We start from the raw sequence: 26619 nt of genomic DNA, 5'->3' as shown, positions 1-26619 counted from the left end.
ATATACAAACAAATAGGAAAGTGAATTGTTTTGTCTTTCTGTTGTCTGTAGTTAAATCCATCCTTGTGTTTTTGCACCCATCTACTTTGTTCCCAGAAATAACAACTGACACATCTTATATATGAACACATACATGCTTAGGTCAATAGCTTTGACTCTGTTTCCCAACTAGCTCCTATCTTAATTATCCATCTATCTATCCACATGGCTGGTTACCCGGTCCTCAGTTTCACATGATCATCTTCTTCTGTGTCTGGATGAATCTCCCTGCACTTGACATAATCTCAGAATTCCCCTCTCTCTGTTGGATGTCTCAGCTTCTAATCCTGCCTCAGCTCAGCGGCCAATCAGCAATTTACTGACAATGAGTGCTTTTACACGGTACACAAGAGATTATCTCTACGACTGTCCCTCTGAAGGACAGCCGGTTTTTAAAAGACACTCACTAAGTAGCCCGTTTCTTCTGTTACTGATATATCAAGAGCTGTATTTGTAGGAGCCATCATCACATGCCGTTTCTACAGAGGTCAGGGTGGGTTTTCTTTGCTTGCTTTGTTTTGTCTTTCAGTCCTTTTACTTTATCTGTTCCTGTGCAGATATAAGTGTCTTATTATTGTCACCCTAGCATACCCATAAAAAAAAAATCCAAAGTTTTATATTATATTTCTTTCTCTAGATTTCATCTTATGATTCTCATGTTGATTATCTAGAAGAAACAGAAATCTTGTTAGGTTGCTACCTCTATAGTGGGATTATAAATGGATTAGACTGAAATTTTATGAATAATTCAGAAAAGAACTCGCAGCCTTCTCATTTTGGTCTTAGCAGCAATGAAAATGAAAACCATGATTACAGCTAACATGCTCAGAGCACTATCAAGCCTATTTGATGTATTTATTTTAATAGAACCTTATACTAAGTATCATTATCTTCATTTCATACGTAATGAAATCGAGGTTCAGTTGAGTTAAACATCATTTAGGTCACAATAATGAAGCTGTGTAGCTAAGGTTCTATCCATTTAATCTATACCTGAATTAAAATAAAATAATTTAAAACTTTTTTTAATTCAATTGTCCCTTTCAGTTGAATTTAAATTCTCTTCTTAGGCATGGCATACTAATTTTTTCAATTAATTCCTAGGTAAACTTAGTTACTGTTTTGAATCATTCTCTCTATCCATTGTATTTATAACTTATTGTGATTAATATATAAGAAAGCAACAAGTTTTAGACCATTACGTTTGCAAGTGCCTAGCTTATAGAATCCTCTTACTGTCCTAAACAATTTTTAATTCTATAGGTTTTCCAAAAACAATGCTATCACAATCAATACTTGTAACCTTAACACAGCCTTTCCAATATTCAATTCCCTCAATATTTGAATCAATCTTGCATGTCTCAATAGTGACCTATCACTTTTTTAACTAAAAGGCTCCATTTAGTAATGTTTCTTTGTGGCTGCTGTCTTAGGAGGACAGTCGGTCTTTGGCACTCTGTATGTCTTTGAAAGGCTGCTGCTGCTACTTTGCCAGTCTCTCAGCTTTCCTCTTCTCCTATGCTTGGCACACGTTAGCATCCGAATGATAGTACTCTTTCAAATGATTCACCTGTGAGACTGTCTTGGGTGAGTGCTTTTACAACACTTTTCAATTCCTCCTTCTACAGTTAGTGCTGTTTACATTATCTCTTTGTAAAGTCAATCCTGGTAATTTATACTTTCCTACTACATCACTTGGATTTACTTGAAATGACACTGAATAATTCTCTTACTTGTACAAACCTGCAAAATTTTCTCATCCAGAAGGAAAAATATGAGCAAACATCAAAGCAAATGTTACTGGGAAAAATTCACAGCTAGTATGTGTCAAACTGAGAGCAAAGTACTGGTATACAGTTTTATATTAGGACCACAGAATTTAAAAAGAAACCTTTAAACAAAGCTCTATAAGAAATACTGTTAATTACCAGAGAACTGTAAATAAAAGACAAATTAAGCCAAAACCACTATAAACTTTTTAACAAACATGTACTTCCTGCTACAAGAGCCCAATCTGTGAACAACGTTCAGCTAAATAACTACCATACAACTATCAAGTATTTACCAATGGCACCTCACCACGTATAAAAGCCATATAAAAGTGGACAAAACATTCAAGTATAAATTGGCATTCATCTTACTTACTGGAAACATGAACATTCAAGTATTTAACAAGCACTTCCTGATGAGCGTCCTATCAGACATCTGAAGTCCCAGTTACTAAGGAGGCTGAGACTAGGACGTCCAGGCCAGTCTGAGCATAACACCCGCACAAAACTGAAGGAAGGGCTGAAGAGATGGCCCTGTAGTCAAGTCCTTGCATAAGCCAGCTAGAGTTCAGATCACCAGCACTCGTGTATATGCTAGGTGGGTATGGTTACAGCTTCAGAGGGCAGACAAGGAAGTCATCACAGGAAAGTGGCAAGCAAGATTATCTATACTGGCAAGCTCTGGGTCTGGTGGGGAAATCCTATCTCATTGAATAACATGGAAGTTCTACCCAGGATATATCCCAACATCAACCTAAAAATTCCACATACATTTGCGCCCACACACATGAAAACACGCATGCACACACACAAACATGAAAATGGAAAAAGGCAAAAAAGAAGGGGAAAAACTTATTGAATTCCCACTACATACACACTGTGTAAAGATACAGAAATGGTTATAACATGGTCACTCTTAGCTCAAAAATTTATTTCCCTCATCACTTTCAAGTTCAAGAATACTGTTTGTAATGTATTTGTGGCTGTATATAAAATCCTCAACAAATATAAACAGCCCCTTCTATAGCCTTCCTTCAGAAGCCGTAGGATTTCATAAGAGTTGAAAATCAAAGAAACTATGGATACACATATGCACAGTTTACTATCACAAGTCTATTATAAATCCTGACATCGCAGCTACACACTGTTCCTCTTCTTATTGTGAGGCTCTAAGTAAAGAATCTAAACCATCTTTGAAATCACAACTTTGAAAAGGGGATCCAAAAGAGAGGGAAAGGCCTTTTTTTTCTTTTATAAGACACTACATTTTCAATAAGGAAGTATCACAGAACAAAACCACAATGAGCTCATCTTTAAAGTATTATACACTGTACTAACATAAGACTATGAATAAATACCTAATGAAAAGGTAATATTTACCATCCTCTGAAAAATCAAATCTTATACACTATGTGCATAATAACAAAACAAAAGCAACGTGCACACCTACCTGTGCACATGATTCTTCAGGTGTTTTGGCACTGACTGAGTAAAGTGCTGGGAGGTCGAGACGATGCACAGAGAATCTTTCTAGTGTATGCAAAAGTGCTGGAGCAAGGTGCGAAGTCTGTCCTGAACCTCGTTCCCCAGATAGCAACAACCGAGGCCTATAAGAGGTTGGCTGATGATATGGTGACCTATGAGACATAATAGTAATTTAAAACTATATATTCTGAATATCAGTGTGCATGAGTTGCAGGGGAAACATTCCTATCATAAGAATATAACTTCAAATTCATAAAACCTTTCTTTTAGTATAGTCTTCTTTTTAATTAATCATGATTCTAAAATACTGACTATCTGTGGCAATAATAATAACCAATATGTTAAAGTATAAAACCCATTCTAAAAGAAAGAAAAATTCAGCAATATTTCATCCTACCATATTATAAGTTTGGAGAGTGCAAGATTGTATCATTTAGCTATTAATCAAACAGTAAGGGTCCTGACAAAGAAATAGATCTGCAGTAAGGAAAAATCTAGAAAAAAAGAAAACATAGACCTTAAGACTATTACCAATGTAAAGCTTAGAGAAGAAATGGTTAAAGCTGGGCATGGTGATTCACACTCAATCCGGCCACTCTTGAGCTCATGACAGTGAGTTCTGGCTGCCTAAGCTACAACCCACGACCCACCAAGTCAAAATATGGTTAAAATGCTAATTTTTATGTTAATTGTATTTTCTCACTGCTATACTCTTTGCCTACTGACATAGTCATTTTGAAACTTAATTACTCCTGGCTACACCCATTACTGAACTGAACCTGTACCATGGCTTCCTGCACCCAAATCCCGTGGGGGAGAGAGCTGGACCATCAGAAGTGCAGACACTCCTGAGAACTCAGAGGAGACAACTACGTTCTAACCACATTCCTAACCCAAGAGGAAATTGCTTAGTGCCATCTGTGCCCAATGGGCACAGGGTCCTAGGAGCAATCAGGGGCAGAACCCTTTGGATTTCTGCCTGTGCCAAGAGTTGAAAGCCAGTTGCCAGGAGCACCTACACACCAGAGAGCAGAGCACTCTGTTCCCAGATCCGGCTGAAAGAACACAGGTATACAGCAGTGCTGACAACACAGGCCTACAGGAGGGTCAAGCCACTGTCAGAGACAGCAAGACAAGCTAACACCAGAGACAACCTGATGGCGAGAGGCAAGCTCAGGAACCTAAGCAACAGAAACCAAGACTACTGGGCATCATCAGAGCCCAGTTCTCCCACCAAAGCAAATACTGGATATCCAGATTTTAAAATCACATTTTATGATGATGGAGGACTTTAAGAAGGATATAAATAACTCACTTAAATAAATATAGGACAACATAAGTAAACAAATAGAAGCCCTAAAAGAGGAAACACAAAAATCTCTTAAAGAATCCCTTAAAGAATTACAGGAAAACACAACCAAACAGGTGAAGGAAATGGACAAACCCATCCAGGATTTAAAAATGGAAATAGAAACAATAAAGAAAGCACAAAGGGAGACAACCCTGGAGATAGAAAACGTAGGGAAGAAATCAGAAGTCATAGATGCAAGCATCACCAACAGAATACAAGAGAGAGAAGAGAGAATCTCAGGGGCAGAAGATACCATAGAAAACATCGACACAATCATCAAAGATAATGTAAAATGCAAAAAGCTCCTAGCACAAAATATCCAGGAAATCCAGGACACAATGAGAAGATCAAACTTAAGGATAATAGGTATAGAAGAGAGTGAAGACTTCCTGCTTAACGGGCCAGTAAATATATTCAACAAAGTTTTAGAAGAAAACTTCCCTAACCTAAAGAAAGAGATGCCCATAAATGTACAAGAGGCCTAAAGAACTCCAAATAGATTGGACCACAAAAGAAATTCCTCCTGTCACATAAGAGACAAGACACCAAATGCACAAAACAAAGAAAGAATATTAAAAGCAGTAAGGGAAAAAGGTAAAGTAACATGTAAAGGCAGACCTATCAGAATTAGACCAGATTTCTCACCAGAGACTATGAAAGCCAGAAGATCCTGAGCAGATGTCATACAGACCATGAGAGAACACAAATGCCAGCCCAGGTTACTATATCCAGCAAAACTCTCAATTAATGTAGACGGAGAAACCAAGGTATTCCATGACAAAACCAAATTTACACAATATCTTTCTACAAATCCAGCCCTACAAAGGATAATAGATGGAAAACTAAAATACAAGGACGGAAAATACACCCTAAAAAAAGGAAGAAAGTAATCTCCTTGCAAGGACATCAAAAGAAGAGAGCCACACAAACATAATTCCACTTCTAGCAACAAGTAACAGGAAGCAACAATCACTATTCCTTAATATCTCTCAACATCAATGGACTCAATTCCCTAATAAAAAAACACAGTCTAACAGACTGGATACTTAAAGGGGACACAGCGTCTTGCTGCATACAGGAAACACCTCAGAGACTAAGACAGACACTACCTCAGAGTAAAAGGCTGGAAAACAAATTTCCAAGCAAATGACCCAAAGAAACAAGCTGGAGTAGCCATTCTAATATCAAAAAAAAAAAAAAAAAAAAAAAAAAAGACTTTTAACCAAAAGTCATCAAAAAAGATGAGGAAGGTCGCTTCATATTCATCAAAGGAAAAATCCACCAAGATGAACTCTCAATCCTAAATATCTATGCTCCAAATATAAGGGCACCTACATTCATAAAAGAATCTTACTAAAGTTCAAATCACACATTGCACCTCACACAATAACAGTAGGAGATTTCAACACCCCACTCTCATCAATGGACACAGATCATGGAAATAGAAATTAAACAGAGACATAGAGAAACTAACAGAAGTTATGAACTAAATGGACTTAACAGATATTTATAGAACATTTCATCCTAAAACAAAAGGATATGCCTTCTCAGCACCTCATGGAACCTTCTCCAAAACTGACAAAATAATTGGCCACAAAACAGGCCTCAACAGATACAAGAAGATTGAAATAATCCCATGCATCCTATCAGATCACCAAGCACTAAGGCTGGTCTTCAATAACAAAAACGACAAAAAGTCCACGTATATATGGAAGCTGAACAACGCTCTACTCAATGATAACTTGATCATGGAAGAAATAAAGAAAGAAATTAAAGACTTGTTATAATTTAATGAAAATGAAGGCACAACATACCCAAACTTACAGGACACAATGAAAGCAGTGCTAAGAGGAAAACTCATAGCTCTGAATGCTCCCAAAAAGAAGCAGGAGAAGGGGTTGGGGATTTAGCTCAGTGGTAGAGCGCTTGCCTAGCAAGCACAAGGCCCTGGGTTCAGTCCCTAGCTCTGGAAAAAAAAAAAAGAAACAGGAGAGAGCATACATCAGCAGCTTCACAGCACACCTAAAAGCTCTAGAACAAAAAGAAGCAAATACACCCAAGAGGAGTAGAAGGCAGGAAATATCAAACTCGGAGCTGAAATCAACTAAGTAGAAACAAAAAGGACTATACAAAGAATCAACCAAACTAGAAGTTGGTTCTTTGAGAAAATCAACAAGATAGATAAACCCTTAGCCAGACTAACCAGAGGGCACAGAGACATTATCCAAATTATCAAAATCAGAAATGAAAAGAGAGACATAACAACAGAATCTGAGGAAATTCAAAAAAACATCAGACCCTAGTACAAAAGCCTATATTCAACAAAACTGGAGAATCTGGAGGAAATGAACAATTTCCTAGACAAATGCCAGGTACCAAAGTTAAATCAGAATCAGATAAACCATCTAAACAACCCCATAACTCCTAAAGAAATAGAAGTAGTTATTAAAAGTCTCCCAACCAAAAAGAGCCCAGGACCAGATGGGTTTACTGCTGATTTTTATCGGCCCTTCACAGAAGACCTCATACCAATACTATCTAAACTATTCCACGAAATAGGAACAGACAGAGCACAACCCAATTCCTTCTATGAAGCTACAATTACGTGTATACCTAAACCACACAAAGACCCAACAAAGAAAGAGAACTTCAGACCAATTTCCCTTATGAATACTGATGCAAAAATACACACACACACAAAAAAAAATCTTGCAAGCTGAATTCAAGAACAGATCAAAATGATCATCCATCATGATCAAGTAGGCTTCATCCCAGGGATGCAGGGATGATTCAATATATGGAAATCCATCAACTTAATCCACTATATAAACAAACTCAAAGAACAAAACCACATAAGCATCAGAGAAAGCATTTGACAAAAAAATTCAACACCACTTCATGATAAAAGTCCTAGAAAGATTAGGAATTCAAGGCCCATATCTAAACATAGTAAAAGCAATATACAACAAACCATTAGCCAACATCAAACTAAATGGAGAGAAATTTGAAGCAATCAAACTAAAATCAGGGACTAGACAAGGCTGCCCACTCTCTCCCTACTTATTCAATATAGTACTTGAAGTCCTAGCCAGTGCAATCAGACAACAAAAGGAAGTCAAAGGGGTACAAATTGGAAAGGAAGAAGTCAAATATCACTATTTGCAGATGATATGATAATATACTTAAGTGACCCCAAAAGTTCCACCAGAGAACTATTAAGCTTGATAAACAACTTCAGTAAAGTGGTTTGGTATAAAATTAATTCAAACAAATCAGTAGCATTCCTCTACTCATAGGATTTCTGAGAAAGAAATGAGGGAAATGACACCCCTCACAACAGTCGCAAATAATATAAAATACCTCGGTGTGACTCTAACCAAGCAAGTGAAAGATCTGTATGACAAGAACTTCAAGTCTCTCAAGAAAGAAATTGAAGATCTCAAAAGATGGAAAGATCTCCCATGCTCATGGATTGGCAGAATTAATATAGTAAAAATGACCATTTTGCCAAAAGCAATCTACAGATTCAATGCAATCTCCACCAAAATTCCATCTCAATTCTTCATAGAGTTTGAAAGAGCAATTTGCAAATTCATTTGGAATAACAAAAAGCCCAGGATAGCAAAAACTATACTCAACAATAAAAGAACTTCTGGGGGAATCACCATCCCTGACCTCAAGCAGTATTGCAGAGTAATAGTGATAAAAAAAATAAAAAAATAAATTAAAAAAAAAAACTGTATGGTACTGGTACAGAGACAGGCAAAAAGACCAGTGGAATAGAATTGAAGACCCAGAAATGAACCCACACACCTATGGTCACTTGATCTTTGACAAAGGAGCTAAAACTATCCAATGAAAAAAAGACAGTATTTTCAACAAATGGTGCTGGTTCAACTGGAGGTCAGCATGTAGAAGAATGCAAATCGATCCATTCTTATTGCCTTGTACAACAAAGTTTAAGTCCAAGTGGACCAAAGACCTCCACATCAAACCAATACACTCAAACTAATAGAAGAAAAAGTGGGCAAGAGTCTTGATCACATGAGCACCGGGGAAACTTTCCTGAACAAAACACCAATGGCTTATGCTCTAAGATCAAGAATCGACAAATGGAACCTCATAAAACTACAAACTTCTATAAGGCAAAGGACACTGTTGTTAGGACAAAACGGCAACCAACAAATTGGGAAAAGATCTTTACCAATCCTACAACTGATAGAGGGCTAATATCCAAAATACACAAAGAACTCAAGGAGTTAGATTATTATTTTTAATAATAAATAATCCTATTAGTTAGGATTATTAAAAATGGGGTACAGAGCTAAACAAAGAATTCTCAGCTGAGGAATATCGAATGGCTGAGAAGTACCTAAATGCTCAACATGCTTAGTCATCAGGAAAACGCAAATCAAAACAACCCTGAGATTCCACCTCACACCAGTCAGAATGGCTAAGATCAAAAACTCAACAGATGCTGGTGAGGACATGGAGAAAGAGGAACACTCCTCCATTGTTGGTGGGATTGAAAACTGGTACAACCACTCTGGAAATCAGTCTGGAGGGTCCTCAGAAAATTGGACATTCCACTACCTGAGGACCCAGCTACACCTCTCCTGGGCATATACCCAAAAGATGCTCCAACATATAACAAAGACACATGCTCCACTATGTTCATCGCAGCCTTATTTATATTATCCAGAAGCTGGAACGAACCCAGATGCCCTTCAACAGAGGAATGGACATAGAAAATGTGGTACATCTACACAATGGAATATTACTCAGCTATCAAAAACAATGACTTTATGAAATTCGTAGGAAAATGGATTGAATTAGAAAAATATCATCCTGAGTGAGGTAACCTAATCACGAAAAACATACATGGTAAGCACTCACTGATAAATGGATATTAGCCCAAAAGCTTGAATTACCCAAGATGCAATCCACAGACCACATGCAACTCAAGAAGAAGGATGAACAAAGTATGGATGCTTCACCCCTTCTTAAAAGGGGGAACAAAAATATTCATAGGAGGGGATATGGAGGCAAAGTTTGGAGCAGAGACTGAAGGAATGGACACTCAGAGCTTGCCCCACATGTGGCCCATATATATACAGCCACCAAAAATAGGCAAGATTGATGAAGCTAAGTGCATGCTGACAGGAACCGGATGTAGATGTCTCCTGAGAGACATAGCTAGAACATGTCAAATACAGAGGCAACTGCTAGCAGCAAACTGAGAACAGGGTCCCCGTTGGAGGAATTAGAGAAAGGATTGAAAGAGCTGAAGGGGCTTGCAACCCCATAAGAACAACAATGCCAACCAACCAGATCTCCCAGGGACTAAACCATTACCCAAAGACTATACATGGACTCACCCATGGCTCCAACTGCATAGGTAGCAGAGGATGGCCTTGTTGGGCATGGATGGGAGGAGAAAGCCCTTGGTCTGCCAAGGTTGGACCTCCAGTGTAAGGGTATGTCGGGGGTTAGGGGGGAAAGGGAAATGGATTGGAAGGGGAACACCCTTATAGAAGAAGGGGAGGGAGGGGATAGGGGGCTTATGGGCAGGAATCCAGAAAAGGGAATAACATTTTAAATGTAAATAAAAAAAATATCCAATAATAAGAAAAAAAGCATGGCAACTCTTAGATCTGTGTTAGAACCAAATGGATTTCAGTGGGGAAAAAAAGAAACTTAATTACTGTGATAGTACCAAAAGATAGGGTAATTAACAGGTGACTATATCATGAAGATAAAGAGTCTTTAAGCTAAACATGGTAGCCCCTATCTTTAGTCCTAGCACTGTGAAAGCAAAAGCAGGAGAATCTCTGTGAGTTTTGAGGACAGTCTGGTCTACACAGCGAGTTCCTGGCTAGTCGGGGACACACACTGAGAAACGGTCTCAGAATAAAGCTTTATAAAGGGATCAGGAGAATGAGCTGGTCTTGTTAGTGTATTCTGCCATGTAAGGAGACAGAGTCTTCAGGGTACCATCCTGGAGGAGAGGCCAGATGGATTTCAGGCCCTTATCAGAAATCAGTACCTTGGCATCCCAGCCTGTCTACTTGTTAAAGTTGTAATCTTTATAAAGTACCCAGTGGAGTGGGGAAAAGTGTTTCAATAAAAACAAATTTCAAAGATGGTAATTTTGGGTTTTGTTACAATAAATACTAACAGCTCTTGCCCTAATGTAACATGTTATGAAACACACTAGAAAATAAAAATATATTAAAGCAAATCTAATTTTTATTTTCAATATTTTCTATTACAACTAAATAAATAAATTAGAAGGCTAAAAAGTTGGCTCAGAGGTTGAGTGCATATCATTCTTGCAAAATCCATGAGCTCGCTTCCCAGCAACTACAACAAGCAACTCCCAGCCACCCGTACGTTGCTGAGCCTTTTCTGGGCTCCGTGGGAACCTGCACACACTTGTGGACAGATGCACAGACAGACACACACAAACATAAAGTAAAATCTTTTCAAATAAAACAGATCTATCTATTCACTGCAATACTGCAAACTCTAAGACAACGCGCAAAGCATAAAGAAAAATAATAAAAAGCATGGAAAGAAATGGAGGAAAACCTGCTTTCTCTAAAGGAAATGCCAAATCACTAAATACAAGAGAATCACTAGTGCTATTAGACACTACCAAACAAGACAAAAGGCAGAAAAAGAGAAACCAGGTTTACTATGCTCCTTGACCAATGTAAAAAAGCAAACAATAAAGAGAGATCCTACTCACAATTGCAAAATCAATATAAAAGGTAACACAAACTAGAGCAAATAACCTTAGAAAGAAGCATGAAATCCAGCCAACACAAACCAATACATGAAAATACCAATCACAACAAAACATTTGTGCTTTACTTTACATATCTGATAAGCTCTAATAAAAATCCTACAGAATTTGGGAGAGAAAAACTAAACTTTATTCTCAACATTATCTAAAATTATAAGAACATCAAGAAATGTGGGGAAATATGCTAATTTAAATCAAACACTTTGATAACACGAGTTTCATATAGCTATATTTCTCAATTGTGTAGTTTTAAGAGTCTCACTGTGTAGCCCATGAGAGTCTCCAATTCACAATGCTGCTTCATTCAGCTTTCAAGTCCTGAGAGTACATGTGTGAGCTATCACCTATGACCTCAACTTTCCTAAGAATTCTAGAAAATATATAGTTTCATTTTATTAAGCAAATTGGAAAACCAAAGCTCAGAGCAGTTAGGTATATGATAGTACAAAAGGAAGGCAGAGTTCAAACTCCCATTCAGGAGATCAACATACAGCTCAATGCAAAGTCTGCCATTCAAAAGATCCAGGATTTGAATACTAGAAACATAAATCAAATAAACAAAAACAGTGAGTCTTACTCAGGTCTATATGGTTGCAAAAACCAAGTTCATACTACATTATGATGTGACATGCAAATATGAAAGCATGTTATAAATATCAATTAGAAGAAAGTAGATTATACAAAACAAATACAGAACAGGACTGGGAAATTAATCAGTGAACTGCTTGGCATTGGATTAGGACCTGAATTCAAGTCCTAGAACCCAATTTTAAAAAAATGTAAGTGATGTGGGTTTGTGACCCCAGCACAAAATGGAAACAGGAAAATCCCTGTGGCTCACTGGCATGCAGTAAGTCCATCTAGTCTTCTTTTAAAAAAAAAAAAGAAAAAGAAAAAAAGAAAAAAATCAGAGTCAATGGCTCCTGAGAGTGACCTGCGCGCAGATGAACATATAAAGACACAGAATAAGGAAACAAAATGGGTATCCCAGGAAACAAATCACATTACATTAATTGAAGAATTTTATACAAGAGCAGCAACACATGGGGTGGAGAGATGGCTCAGTAGTTAAGAACATGTATCACTCTTGCAGGAGAACAAGCTTCCATTCCCAGCACCATAATGGTGGCTTACAACTGTCTACAACTCAGATCCAGACAATCTGAATGCTTCTTCTGACTTTAATGGGCACACATGTGGTGTACATACATACACATAGGCAAAACATAAAATATAAATAATCTATAAAACTTTTTCAAAGAAAAGCAGCACAATTATTTAATAATAATGGGCCCTAAGTTTCCAAATACAGGGCACCTAGAGTCCCATTTCACAGCGTAAAAAAAAAAGTATGACCTAAAAATAAAGACAAAATTTCCATATGTAAATATTCTATATGTATCTTCATTTTTTGTATATTTACATACATGTTTGAGGGTGTATGTAAGTGGTATGTAGCATGCAGAAGCCAGAGGAAGATGTCAGGAATCTTATTGTTTTATCACTCTCTATCAATGGCCTTAAGACAAGGTCTCTCACCAAACCGAAAGCTCACCATTTTAGCCAGGTTGGCTAGCCCCCAATCTATCTGTTTTCTTCTCCTAATGCCAAAAGATGTGTAGGTATACACAGCCATACCAGCTTTTCTTTTTTAATGTATGAGTTTTAGGAACTCAAGTTCAGATACTCATATTTCATAACAAATGCTTTTACCCACTGAGTCATCTTCTCAGCCTAATACAGTACACATAACAGGGATCAAATCCAGAGGCTCAAGCATTCTAGACAGGCGTTCTAACATTAAGCCACACATCCAGCCACAATAAATTTTAATCTAAAAACATTAATAACTCAAAAAATTATAATCTGAACCATAAAGCAATCAATGAGATAAACCATAAAGCAATGAGATAAAGATTTTACCATAAACAAAAATAGGCAAGGCATGGTTAAACATACTGCAGCAGGAGGATGGCAAGGTCCAAGCACCTGGGCTAATAAGCACTTATCTCAACAAACAAAAAAAATCGGAATAATTTTTACTGTCCAAAGAGTTTGTGTACATAGCATAACAAAAAAAATAAAATGTCACCCAAACCTACCTTCATGGAAAAAGCACTTACACAGACATCAAAGGGAAAATAGAAGGTAATAAATTTAATGTTTAATTATCTAATTACTGTAGGCTGTTTATAATGCTGAATATCTTACTCCAAGAAACTAAACACCACTATTATCAGAGTCCAAGATGGATGGTATTTGGTCAAACTGGAAATACACAAACTGCATTTATGTATAATTAACAAGTATTGTTCTTTAATATAACTAAGGGAGATCCCAATTAGTATATATAGGTTTTCCAGAGAAAATGATATAATCGCAGAAATCAAAATAGATCAGAGGCAGAATGAATTATATGAAAGAAAAAAACATGATAAGCAAATGACAAGGGGCTCTACTGAAGCAGCTGATTTAAGTTATGATGGCAGCTTCTCTTCCACTACCGGGCAATGAAGAGATAAAGTAATGGGGTTGGGAAAAGGGGAGGGACAGTCAAACTATACAGACCGTGTTCAAGTGTGAATTTACACTAAAGACAATAAGAAAGCATGGCTGTAGGAATGTCCGCATCTCATATCTCATGCAGCTGGGCTCCCACATCCACAGTGTCCATACCCATGGAATCCACCCGAACACTGCAGGAGAAAATGGTCCTATACTGAACATGTCAAACTTTTTTTCTTTTATTAGTCACTGAATAGCACAGTGCAACAACTACTGAAATAGCACCTACATTATTTTAGAAATTATAAGCAACTGACAAATGATATAAACCATGAGAAGATATTGAAGGGTTATGTGTAAATGTTAGATTTTTTTTTAACATACAAGACTTGAGCGCTCACAGGTTTTAGCATCCATGAGCTGCAGAGGGACAAGTGAACACATTTTAAAGCCTAATTCTAGTTCAGCATATCATCATGTGAAGGAAGGACTTGATAGAAGGCAAATGGGGAAAAGATCACAGAAGGACCTCTTACTGAAACCCAGGTATGATATGTTAATGACAGGCTAAATAAGAATCTGAGCAGAGAAAGGAGGACAGAAGTGCCCTGAAATGAAGCTGATTTAATGAGAAAAACAAATCAAAGGACTTTAGTGATGACTAAATAACAGGAAGAATGCATAAAGGATGGTGTCAAATTTTGGCTGAGAAACTAAATGGAGTGTGGCTCCCAAGTCTTGGTGGGAGGGATTAGGGGGATGTTTGCCCGGAAACCAGGAAAGGGAATAACACTCAAAATGTATTTAAGAAATACTCAAGTTAATAAAAAAAAAAATCTCCATGCAAAATACTATCTGGGGTAGAGAAGTCCTAAATATGGGGAGAACTTAACAATAAAATGCTTAAGAACAGAAAAAAAAAAAAAAAAAAAAAAACAGCAGCTGGTCGGAGTTGGAAGCAGGATTTGGCTGGAGAAGGAAGTTGCTATCATTAACACAGGAACTAAGAAATTACTTAACAAATATTTTATCTGCCAGATAAACAAAGTAAAAACTAATTTTAATTGCAATTCTTAGTGAGACAGTGGGAAAACTGGTATCCTTACAGTTAGGCAGAATGCAGAAGAAAAAAGCACTAATTTTCTGGCAGGTCTAAATATGCCAAAATAGGTTCAAAAATATTCTATGACTTATACCACCACCAAAGAAAGGCGCATTTATCTCTTTCCATTCTCTACGTGTTTTAACAATGCTTATCCTCTGTCCATCCTTCACAAAATGCTGAGTGAGTGCATGAATGCATGAAGAGTAAGTTCATGGCTCAAGTGCTTCGGAGTTGCCCGGTCAGTAATTCACGTAACTGGATACTGAAAAGCAGAACTAGAGGTGTGTCTGTGTAGTAGAACATTTGCCTCAGGGTGCATGAAAGCCCTGGCTTCCCTGCCTAGCACTGCCAGAGAAGAGTAAAATGGCTCAAAATTAACAAAAGTAAGAAGACAGCACCTCACACATGGGAGTAGAAAACAGAAGTAGCTCAATCTTTCTTTCTTTCTTTTTCTTTCTTTTTTTTTTTTTTGCTATCCAGCTGTTTTATTAACTTCTTTAAAGTATTGCCTCATACATCTATAGTTTTTTTAAACATTTTTATTGAATTTTTAAATTTACATTTCAAATATTATCCCCTTTCCCAGTTTCCCGTCCATAAACCCACCTATACCATCCCCCTTCCCCTTTCTATGAGGTTGTTTCCCCACTCATCCACCCACTCCTTCCTGCCTCCCTGCCCTGACATTCCCCTAAGGAGGGTGGGAGGTGTCCAGCCTCAGCAGGACCAAGGTCCTCTCCTCCCATTGGTGCCCAACAAGGCCATCCTCTGCTGCATATGCAGCTGGAGCCATGGGTCTGTCCATGTGTATACTTTGGATGGTTGTTTAGTCCCTGGGAGCTCTGAAGGCTCAATATTTCTACAAAACAACTCAGTCACTTACATCAAGATTTTAAGCAAAAATCCCTTAGACACAGATCTGTTTTTAAATTTTTTTTTTCTTTTTCTTTTTTTCGGAGCTGGGGACCAAACCCAGGGCCTTGCGTTTGCTAGGCAAGCGCTCTACCACTGAGCTAAATCCCCAACTCCCTGTTTTTAAATTTTACCTGAAGTTCTGTATGACATAATGGTATAAAGATATATACTTACAAAGATGTCTAGGGCAATATTGTTTTTAAAAATGATTACCAAAAACTTCAGATTATATAAAAGTCTATAAATGGTGAAACATCTAAACAATTACACACTGTTTGTTTTTGTTCATGATAGGGTTTCTCTGTGAGGTCCTGGCTGTCCTGAAGTCCCCTATGTAGACCAGGCTGGCTCTGAATTCACAGAGACCTTCTGCCTCCTCCTCTCATATGCTGAAATTAACGGCATGTACCACTGTGGTGGTTTTCATAGGAATGGCCCTCATAGACTCATGTGTTTAAATGCTTGGCTATAGGGAGTGGCACCGCTAAAAGTTATGGCCTTATTGGAGTAAGTGTGGCTTTCTTGGACAAAGTGTGTCACTGTGGATGGAGGTGGGCTTTAAGGTTTTGTGGATCAAGAGTTAGAACTCTCAGCTCCTTCTCCAACACTGTATGTACCTGAATGCCACCATGCTTCCTGCTATGACAATAATGGACTAGACTTCTAAACTGTAAACCAGCATCAATTAAGAGTTACAATGGTCATGCTGTCTCTTCACAGCAACGGAAACCCTAAGTAAAACAGCCACCATGCCCAGCTGAAAAATTATGTATGACTCAAATGTTTAATTCCTGTGTGAATATGTGTGAACGAGTATGTGTGTGGTGCATGTGAATGCATGTGTCTCCATCTTGTTTTATGCGTCTCTCGCTGGATTCTAAGACTTGCCAATTAGGCTTAGCTAACTAGCTAGAGAGCTCTGAGGAACTGTGCACCTCCACCTGGTCAGAGCTGAGATCACAGTGCATGCTGCTCTGCCCAGTATTTTACATGGGTGCTGGAGACCAGACCTTTGGGCTTACAATGAAGCACTTTACCAACTGAGTCACTCCCTAGCCCTGTATGTAGAAATCTTAGAAGAACATTAAACATATCCTAGTATGAAATTACATTCCCAGAATAATGGATAAAAACAATATAAATCACAGTGCTGGTAATCTGCCCAGGAGTTCAAAGCACTGGCTGCTTTTCCAGAGGAACTGAGTTCAGCTCCCAGCACTCAGCTCCAGGAGATCCAACACTCTTCTGGCCTCTGCAGGCATTCACGCACATTTAGTACACACATACAAATATAAATAAAAATATTTTAAAAGCAAGTTATACTAACTTGTGGTTAGAAATAATGCATAGGTCTTATCATGTGCATAAATAGAATATGAAAGAGTGGTCACAAAACTAAAAGAAATATTACCTTCAGCTGCTAAGGGTTTAATTCTTAACTTTCCTTTTATGTTCTTCTTTATTACTTGAATTTTTTATAGAGTATATTAACTTTATAATCCGAAAAAAAAAACAAAGCTATTTTCATTTGTGAAACAGAAAGCTGTTTCCAATCTCCAGTGGTAATATAAAGGAAGGGGGAAAAAGTCTATTTTCACCCATACATATTTCTCTTCCGCAGTGCTAAACTACTGACATACAGTTTTTCTTAACTCTAAAAGACAGACTTTGGCACTGTTTTGTGAAACCTGACAATAAGGCCCAACTGCCTTCTTCTGCATTGACCTTGCTACTAACACATGCTACTCAAACAGAAAGCAAAAGCAAAATCTATATACACTCCTTGCTAAAAACCTTTATTTTCATCTGTATGCTTCTTGAAAAAAGTCATATGGCCAAGTCACCCAATGAAAATGTAATTATCAATCAAGCTCAAAAATAAACTTGAAGACGGCACTTGGGAGGCTGAGTCAAGAGGACTGTTTCAAGTTTATGGTCAATCTGGGGGTAAATGGTGAATTTAAACTAGACAGGGCTACACAACAAAATCTTATCTCAAAAGAAACAAAATAACAAATAAGGCACATAATCAATTTAGGGGATAGTGGGAAATCACAGGACACAAAAAGCACAGAGCCTGGGCCTAAAATCTACTGGGAAAAACCTCCTGGACTTTTAAGTTACACATGCTTCAGTCTCCTTGTTCATAACACAACACAAATGCATGGCCTATGTACACAGCACACATCTAGTTGGCTGCAAGTTTCGGGTGCTAATGCCATCCCTGCTTTCTCACTGGAACATTAATTGTGACTAAACATCCTCTAAGGCTTTCCTGCACTTCGCAGAAGAAACTTTACTTGCATGAAACACACAGCCAATACCAATAATAAACATTTCTTCAGACTAAAGTAAATGGTATCTGGGTTTTAACATCAAAAATAATTCTGGGCATAGCTAACAAAACAAAACAGAAAATGTTTTGAATGAGTGAATAAAGAGATAAACCACTGAAGTAACTAAAACAAAAAGCATGGAGCCAGGCATGGTGCCTGGTACCCATTACTCCAGCACAGGGGCAGTAGAGGCAGGAAGAGAACTTCAAGGCCAGCTTTAGCATCACAGTGAGTTTAAGGCCTCCTCCCTTTAAAAGGGGGTGGAGAACTTGCTCTAGAAAAGAACCCAATTGGTAAACTAAAATAGCTGTGTAAAGGAAGCTGAAATTAAACAAATTCTTCTTAGAAAAGCTGGGATAAACCAATGAGCTGGCCAGTGGCACACAAGAAACCAATAGCAGAATAATCCTAACAGCAAACAGCAAACAAATGTAGCAGCGGGAACAAACTTCTGTGTCCCTTCATTGGCAGGATCTACCTTACAACACTGAAATAAAAGACTGACAATTTTTTATTTCTGCTAATGTATAATTCAAATTTAAACTAAAAAACTGAGCAACCCACATACATGAAGACACGCTAGTTGGGAAAAAAGCAGAGAAAAGTATTTAGTTTTCCTGTAACTATCAACAAAACAGACTAACAAAAAGCTAGTGATGTCTACGAAAGTTTTCCTACAAGCAGAGAGGGAAGGGTGTGGAAATGAAGACAAGGAACTTCCTGAAGGAAAGAAATACATCAAGGAAAAGAAAGTAGATGGAAGACATTTAAGCTCACTTTTAAAACATGATCAACAACAAAGAGTTAACGATGCGTACAGTCAAATCAACATTTCATCATTACCATCTACAAGAGAGAAACTTTAATTCAGCCCAAAGGCTTAAATTTGTTCAAAATACTTCTTAAAACTTACTTGAAAGAACACTAATCCACCCAAACATGGTAACTCACATCTGTGATCCCAGCACTTGAAGGCTAAGTAGGAAGATTAACAAAGTTTGGGCAAGCCTGCACTAACTACAAAGTGAGTTAGTTATAGGTCAGATGAAGGTACAAAGTAGACTATGTCTTTTAAAAAAAAAAAGTAAAAGAAAAAGAGAAAGAGGAAGAACAAAAGAGGACACATACTGCAGTCTTCTTAACACAAGGTCTATTAAATCTACCTGAATGAAACTTGAGTCCTTTAACTATAGCACTAATTATGCAAATGGAGTAGTGAGACTTTAGTGTTTGAAAATTACTTGGTCTCTTAATTTACAATTACATTTGCACTATACCACAGACAGTAAAAAGATAAAGGTAAGTAGAAAACCAGGAAACCTCGAATTACAGAAGTAAACTAATGCTCTGTTAAGAATCAAAATGTTATTTAATTACTGAGCAATTTCTAATTTAAAATCTCTTTAGTAGCTTTGGAGTTTCTAAACCATCTAAAACTTATCACAAGTTAATGTACCATGGGAGGTGGTAAATATTTCTTAACTGTCCATTTTAGTTCAAATAAAAGCAATAAACCAGGGACAATGAGTTGGTTTCCAAAGGTAATAAACTTTCCCCACCAAAAAAAAAAAAAAAAAAAAAAAAAAAAAAAAAAAAAAAAAAAAGAACCACCAACAAATAACACTACATTTTTTTCATAGACAAATTAGCAATACGACGATGGTCTCTTTCTTGAGAAAAGGTGCTAGGTGACCAACAATATAATTATTACCAGACACCGAAAAAACAGACACAGTGAACTCTTTTCTGAATTGTGTGCAAACAAAGAAAACTGCCTTAAGAATATAATAACCAGCAAAATGCACTGTGTTCTAAAAACATAAGGTGGAAAAGCCATTCTAGCTTACTCACATCATAAAGTGGAGATAAGGTTTACTGACAGCAGCTGGCGAGGACTTCTTTGGTGATGCCGAGTGACAATTCATCTCAAAAATTGATAAAGCATTCTCATCTTCACTATCATCTAAAATCAGATTTTCTACATCTGTCAGAAGAAAACACAAGAATCCCAAGTCCTTTAAACTCACATAATAAGAATGCTAAAAGACAAAGAAAATGGGTTAAAATCAAGTGACATCATCTAATACACTATCTAGCAAAAATACAGATTATACAGGCAAAATGATGGCACTGTAGTATTTTTCTAATTTATAAATATAAGTAGCATGATTCTATCACATTTATAAATTATTCACACTTAGTATGAACTGTAATTTGGGAGACAGCTGACTAACAGTCTGGGAAAGAAAATGGTGCCCTCATAAAACAGGCCCTGTGAGTTCAATTTGAACCAAACCAGCCCATTTTATATCCCATTCAGGCAGCTGAGCAAAAGCCTCTTCTTACAAAAACAACAATAAGCAAACTGGGGGGAAAAACTGACCCGCTCTCTTTAAATGACCTCATGTTTCAATGAAAAATGTGCCTAATTAACGTAACATTAGGGTAGGAGGGAGTACTTTTATCTTGGAAAAAAGAGACAGGTGGATCTCTGTCAGTTCAAGGCCAGATTGATCTATATATCAAGTTCTAGGCCAGCCAAGGCTACCTAGTGAAATCCTTTCTTAAAAATAAATGAATTAGTTAATTAATTTTTAAAAGAAAAGAAGAAAAAGAAAAATTGGGGAAGCTGGAGAGATGGTTCAGCAGTTATAAGCACTTGCTGCTCTTGGAGGACCAGAGTGGCTAGCACCCATCTGTCAAGTAGCTAAAAACCACCTGTATTCTAGCACCAGAGGATTCAATGCACAGCATACACTGACACAGACACATAACCATATGTAAGAATAAATCTATGTCCTCTGCACACTGCCCTGCAGAGGACCCAAGCTCATAGCCCAGCGCCCGCATCAAGCAGCTCACCACTGCCTGTGGCTGGGCCTCCATCAAACTCCAGCCCCTCTGGTCTCTGCAGGCACCTTCCCTCAAGTACACACACCCACAGACACAAACAAACAAACAAACACAGAGCTAGATAGTTATTGACTCAGAGTGAAAGCACACCCATTCAAGTAGCATTACTTCTTCTATGGGCCTGAAGATTATTACTCAGTGAAGTAACTGTAACTAAAATTTCTACTGAGAACACAATACTTTTCCAGAACTTAAGTATTAGCGCATATATCACATACATGTCTATGAGAAGTGCCAGTTCAGTGAATAAATACAGTGCTCTACGTTTAGCTGATAAAGAACCGATATCGGCAGAAATCAACTTTGGTCACACACAATACGACAACACACCTGTGATGTCAGCTACTCAGAGACTGGAACATAGTAAGACCCCAAGTCAAGGTTCCAAGGAAGGAAGGAGAAGGGAAGGGAAGCAGAGAGAGGATGGGAGGGGAGGGAAGGAAAGGGAAAGGAAGAAGAAAAGAAAGAGGGAAGGAAGTAGGGAGATAGGAAAGAAATATATCATATACTTCTAAAACAAAAGAATAGAATGCTGTATAAAGTAAGACACAGGGCTGGGGAAATGGCTCAGTAGTTAAAGTGCTTACCATGAGTTCAGAGCTCCAGAAACCACATAAATACTATGTGAGTTTGACAGCCCTCCTATAATCTCTGTCTTGGAAAGCAGAAACAAAATATACAGAGCAAGCTGGCTACCAAGACTGGAGGACAGGCTCTGGTTTGACTGGGACTCTGAATCAGTGAATTGGGTGAAGTACAAGTAAGGAGGATCCCTGACATCTACACCATGCTCCAAAAGTACACACACCAATATGCATGTGCACCCACACACCATAACAAACATGGCTAACACACATATACAAAAAGGAAACAGAAAAAAACTGAGGAGATACAGAATTACTCAAGTAAGAAGAGTCAGCAGTGGCTTTTAAAAGCTAAACAGTAAAACTAATAGTTTTCAACCTATTAGGAGATCTTTTGGGTGATAATGTCACAAACAAGCCAAGAATACAGGTCTAAGGAAAAATATTAAAGAATAAAATAAACTAGAAAATACATATAAAGTAATGAAATTATTTATAGCATGAATAAAATGTAGTTGTTATCCCACTAATACATGCAACTTAGTTTTGTTGGCTGGAAGTAAAGCATAGTTTGCACTAACAAAAATAAAAGTCTATGAAAAGGAGAACAATGCCATAAAATGAAAATTCTCAAATGGAGAAAAAGAATATCAAAAATCTCCACAATAAGTAATTTTTTTTTCATTTTACATTCTGATGGCACTCATCACCCCCACATGCCCCTCCCCCACCTTGTCCAGGTCTCAACCACCCTAGCACATCATCAAGTCACATCCTCTCCCACTGAGACAAGTCAAGACAGCCCAGTTAGGGGAACAGGATCCACAGGCAGGCAAAAGAGTCAGGGACAGCCCCTGCTCCAGTTGCTGGGAGAACCAGCAAGCTGTATGTCTGTAGCACATGTCTGGGGTGCCTAGGTCCAGCCCTTATATGCTCTTTGGTTGATGGTTCAGTCTCTGAACCCCAAGGGCCCAGGTTAGTTGACTCCATTGTTCTTCTTGTGGAGCCTCTATATTCTCTTAAAAGAACAAATGGTTTGGTTTTTTTTTCTTTCAAAGTTTTAGGTAAAGATATCTGTGTGTCCCCAATTATAAAAATCATAAGATAATCAAGAGTGATGACACCTATCTGTAATATCTGCACTCAGGAGAATAAGACAGGATTGTTATAAGTTTAAATATCAACCAGTGCTACACATACCTACCACAGACAAACACACACAAACACAGCACAGAGCCTGATTCACAGATATGCGCAGGACTAGTTGTCCACACCCTACCTGTCAACAAACCTTAAGGAACAAAGAGTTCTATGTAAAGTTTTCCTTTAAAAAAAATTAGTCTTTGAAAAAATGTATTTATGACAGTCTAACTGAATAATATTCATGATTCTCTAAATATACTCATTTGATATTCATTAAATAATGTCAATGAATATTAATGTTACTGTAATTCTTTGAACAATTTTCTATTTGGTATAAGCTACACACTAAGTAAAGAGGGAACTGAGATAAAATTAAAATAACCAAAACACACTATCTCATGCCAGGTGCGTGGCTTTAATATCAGCTAGAGTCAGAAGCAGGCAGACCACCCAAGCTGCCAGGCATACACAGTGACACCCTGTATTAAACAAAGAAAGAAAATAAAACCCTCACTACTTCACCTTCAGACATAATGGATCTTATTTGATTTCAACATAAACCTAAACTTTTGGGGGGTTGGAGGGAGGATTAAACGAGGTTTCATGTAGTCCTGCGGACCTGGCCTTAAAAGATAATCTGAACCTTCTGATCTTGCCTCTTCCGACTCTCCAGTGCTACAGGTGTGCGCACATTATGTCCAGCTGACACAGGACTAAGAGTTGAATCAGGACCTCAGGCAAGTAGGCAAGCATGCCTCTCACCGACTCATCTCCAGCAGAAATTTCTTTTTATTTTCCTCATGAGAATGTGTGATTTTTTAAAAAAGATTTATTATTGCTTACACGTATGCCTGCAGGCCAGAAGAGGGCACCAGATCTCAATACAGATGGTTGTGAGCCACCATGTGGTTGCTGGGAATTGAACTCAGGACTCTGGAAGAGCAGTCAGTGCTCTTAACCTCTGAGCCATCTCTCCAGCCCAAATGTGTGATTTTTAGGATGATGTTCTGATTTCATCTCAGGTCCAAAGTACAGGCTTGTGGCTTAATTAAATTTAAAATTATGGACAATTAGGTTGAAATTTACTCCCTTACCAACAGCTCACTTTTTTTTTTTTTTCTTTTCTTTTCTTTTTTTCGGAGCTGGGGACTGAACCCAGGGCCTTGCGCTTCCTAGGCAAGCGCTCTACCACTGAGCTAAATCCCCAACCCCAACAGCTCACATTTTAATCAACACAAATGCAAGAGTGCTCTGTCAACATCATCAAAATGAACTGAATCTACAGAAGCATGGGCCATGCAGACAGGCTCCCTGAGCTTGAGTCTGCCTCAAATCTTACTGAGTGACCTTACGTTACCCAAATTACTTAGAACCCAAAGAGCTCAATCTCCTCATAACGCACAGAACTTATATATGGATAAATGAATGATAATTTATGCAAACACTATAAATATAAGCTATTATTATTATAGTCAACATTCTAAGTATAGTAACACCCCTATATTGAGAGTGAATGAACATCTACCAGGCAACCACCATTTCCGGGCAACATGTGAGTTCTTAAGTGTTCAGTGATAAGTGAAATAGATAAGTTCTAACTAATCTTATGAAGAACATGATTTTTCTTATTTTCACAATAGAAAAGAATAGTTTACAGTACCTTCTTTCTTGTCACTCTGGCTTATTTCTGCATGAGGAAATATTTTTTGCAGGACTGCTAAGATGTTGTTGAAACTTCTTTCTAGCAATGGCCTTATGATGGGGGACAGCGCCTGTCCTGAAGACATCACAGCACGTTGGGAAGCAGGCACAATGTTCTGCATTGCATGGGAGAAGTCTTGGGCACTGAGCACTATTGAGGAAACATCCAGCTGCAGTTTATGACTGCTAGCATAGATCTGAGGGTAGCGCCTGCGAAGGGCAATCAGGGCAGCTTCAGTACACAGGGCCTTGATGTCAGCTCCACAGTAGCCTAATGCAGAAAACGAGAAAAGCAACAAAATTAACTTAATTCTTCCAAAGATCAGTATAGTTTGATAATATATATATTTCTATCAGAATAATCAGTAGTTATGTACTATTTTAATGGCAAAATTAAAATGAACTCTTTAATAAAATCACCTAACATAACTGTTCAATTAAGGACTAATACATATTTATGACTAAAAATGTTGTATTTTAAATTAACAAAAATATAAGCTAATAACATTAATATAAAAAAAGTCCCGTATTATGTGTCAAAACCCACTGAATTACATCTACATTTCAGTCTTTCATAAGCAACCTTAATGAGTACTTTATCCTCACGATATACCACTGTGCAACATTCTTCGTCTTTCTTTCATTTTATTTTGAGACCAAATCTTGCTAAACTGCCCAGGCCCCCTGCCCTGGCCTGCAGGTACCTATGATTACGGGTGTGTACCACCACTCCTGGCTTATTCTTTCTAATATTACTAACTTCCTAAACACATATGAAAAGGTAGTACAAAGGAATGTATCAGGAGAATCTTCAAAAACTTGCAATTTACCATCAGACCTAAGCACAGTGCAACAGTCGTTAACAAGCAAATATCCAAAACACTGTGATTCGGCTGTGATTCACCCAGCAGCTCCACAGCCACTAGAGCAATGAAGACTAAAACCTTTCCTCTCTTCCTCGCGTCTCCTCTTTCAGTAACGACCGCCCAGAGTGGGGGGAAAGAAAATTTACAGCCCAGAGTGGGGGGAAAGAAAATTTACAGCGTTTCCCACAGTGACTTTCATTATATACCTATTTACTTCCATAAAACATACATTTTAAAAACATGATCTGCTAAAGACCCATGTCACAAAAGGGAAAAACAGAAAGGGAAAAACAAACAAAAAAAACCCTTCATATTAGCCAAAGATTGTTGCTTACAGGAAACTGTGAGCAACTAAATTAAACTTCACTTGGTCGTCCTTATCAGTACACCAGCAGGGGGAGCCTTCTGAACAAACTGTAGAACACTGTGCCTTACACTCAGGGACCACTAGTGAGTTTACCTTTCCCTCCACACTTCACATTGACTTTATGCAGCTTATAAATGCCAAAATGGAAATGGTGCTTACAAAAGAAAAAAATGACTCATGAGTTTATAATCTGTGAGAATTTGCCTCAAAAACTGTAGATTAAGCATAAATATTATAACGATCTATCTCCCAAATCTTCAGAATAATTGTTGTGGTCTTCTATTTTATACTTCTCCATTAATACATTTTTAAGTACATTTTTCTTTAACATACAGTTATACTATTTCAACAAAATGAGTACAGAACACTTTTGTAACATTATAAAGAGGAAAATAATCACAAGTACATGAATTTTGTAAAAATAAAAATAAACTACCATCATCAAATAAGAACCATATTTATATTTCTGATAAATGTCTGCACGGTTAATGAACATGCAATGGTCCTCTTTACAACAGCAGCTCAAGTTAACAGGAAAAGTTCAGAGGCCGGCGAGATGCAACAGCAACTACAGGATTATCACACATTCTCCAAGAATGTAAAGCACTGTGCTTGCCATAATAACATGTTAACTATGTACAATGGCAATATACTATTCATTCTTTCCTAAGTGAGTCCACAAAATTGAATTTATTAACAATAACAGACCCCATTTTTTAATTTTCAGTGGAT

The 26619-nt window shown here is 37.6% G+C and overlaps 1 protein-coding gene across 1 annotated transcript in view; it reads right to left on the bottom strand.

Moving 5' to 3' along the window:
* The window catches only part of Atad2b (ATPase family AAA domain containing 2B), a 133309-nt gene that overhangs the window by 53511 nt on the left and 53179 nt on the right, over window positions 1-26619 (bottom strand). The window contains exons 16-18 of the mRNA XM_032909186.1: window positions 24614-24925; window positions 20165-20297; window positions 3259-3445 (exon numbers count right to left, since the gene is read on the bottom strand). Of these exons, the coding sequence (XP_032765077.1) occupies window positions 3259-3445; window positions 20165-20297; window positions 24614-24925 (632 nt within the window). The remainder of the gene's footprint in view (window positions 1-3258; window positions 3446-20164; window positions 20298-24613; window positions 24926-26619) is intronic.

This window comes from Rattus rattus, chromosome 7 (assembly GCF_011064425.1).
Source record: "Rattus rattus isolate New Zealand chromosome 7, Rrattus_CSIRO_v1, whole genome shotgun sequence".
Classification (NCBI taxonomy): domain Eukaryota; kingdom Metazoa; phylum Chordata; class Mammalia; order Rodentia; family Muridae; genus Rattus; species Rattus rattus.
The sequence above is the reverse complement of the archived record's forward strand: the minus strand, read 5'-3'. Positions and strand labels throughout refer to the sequence as shown.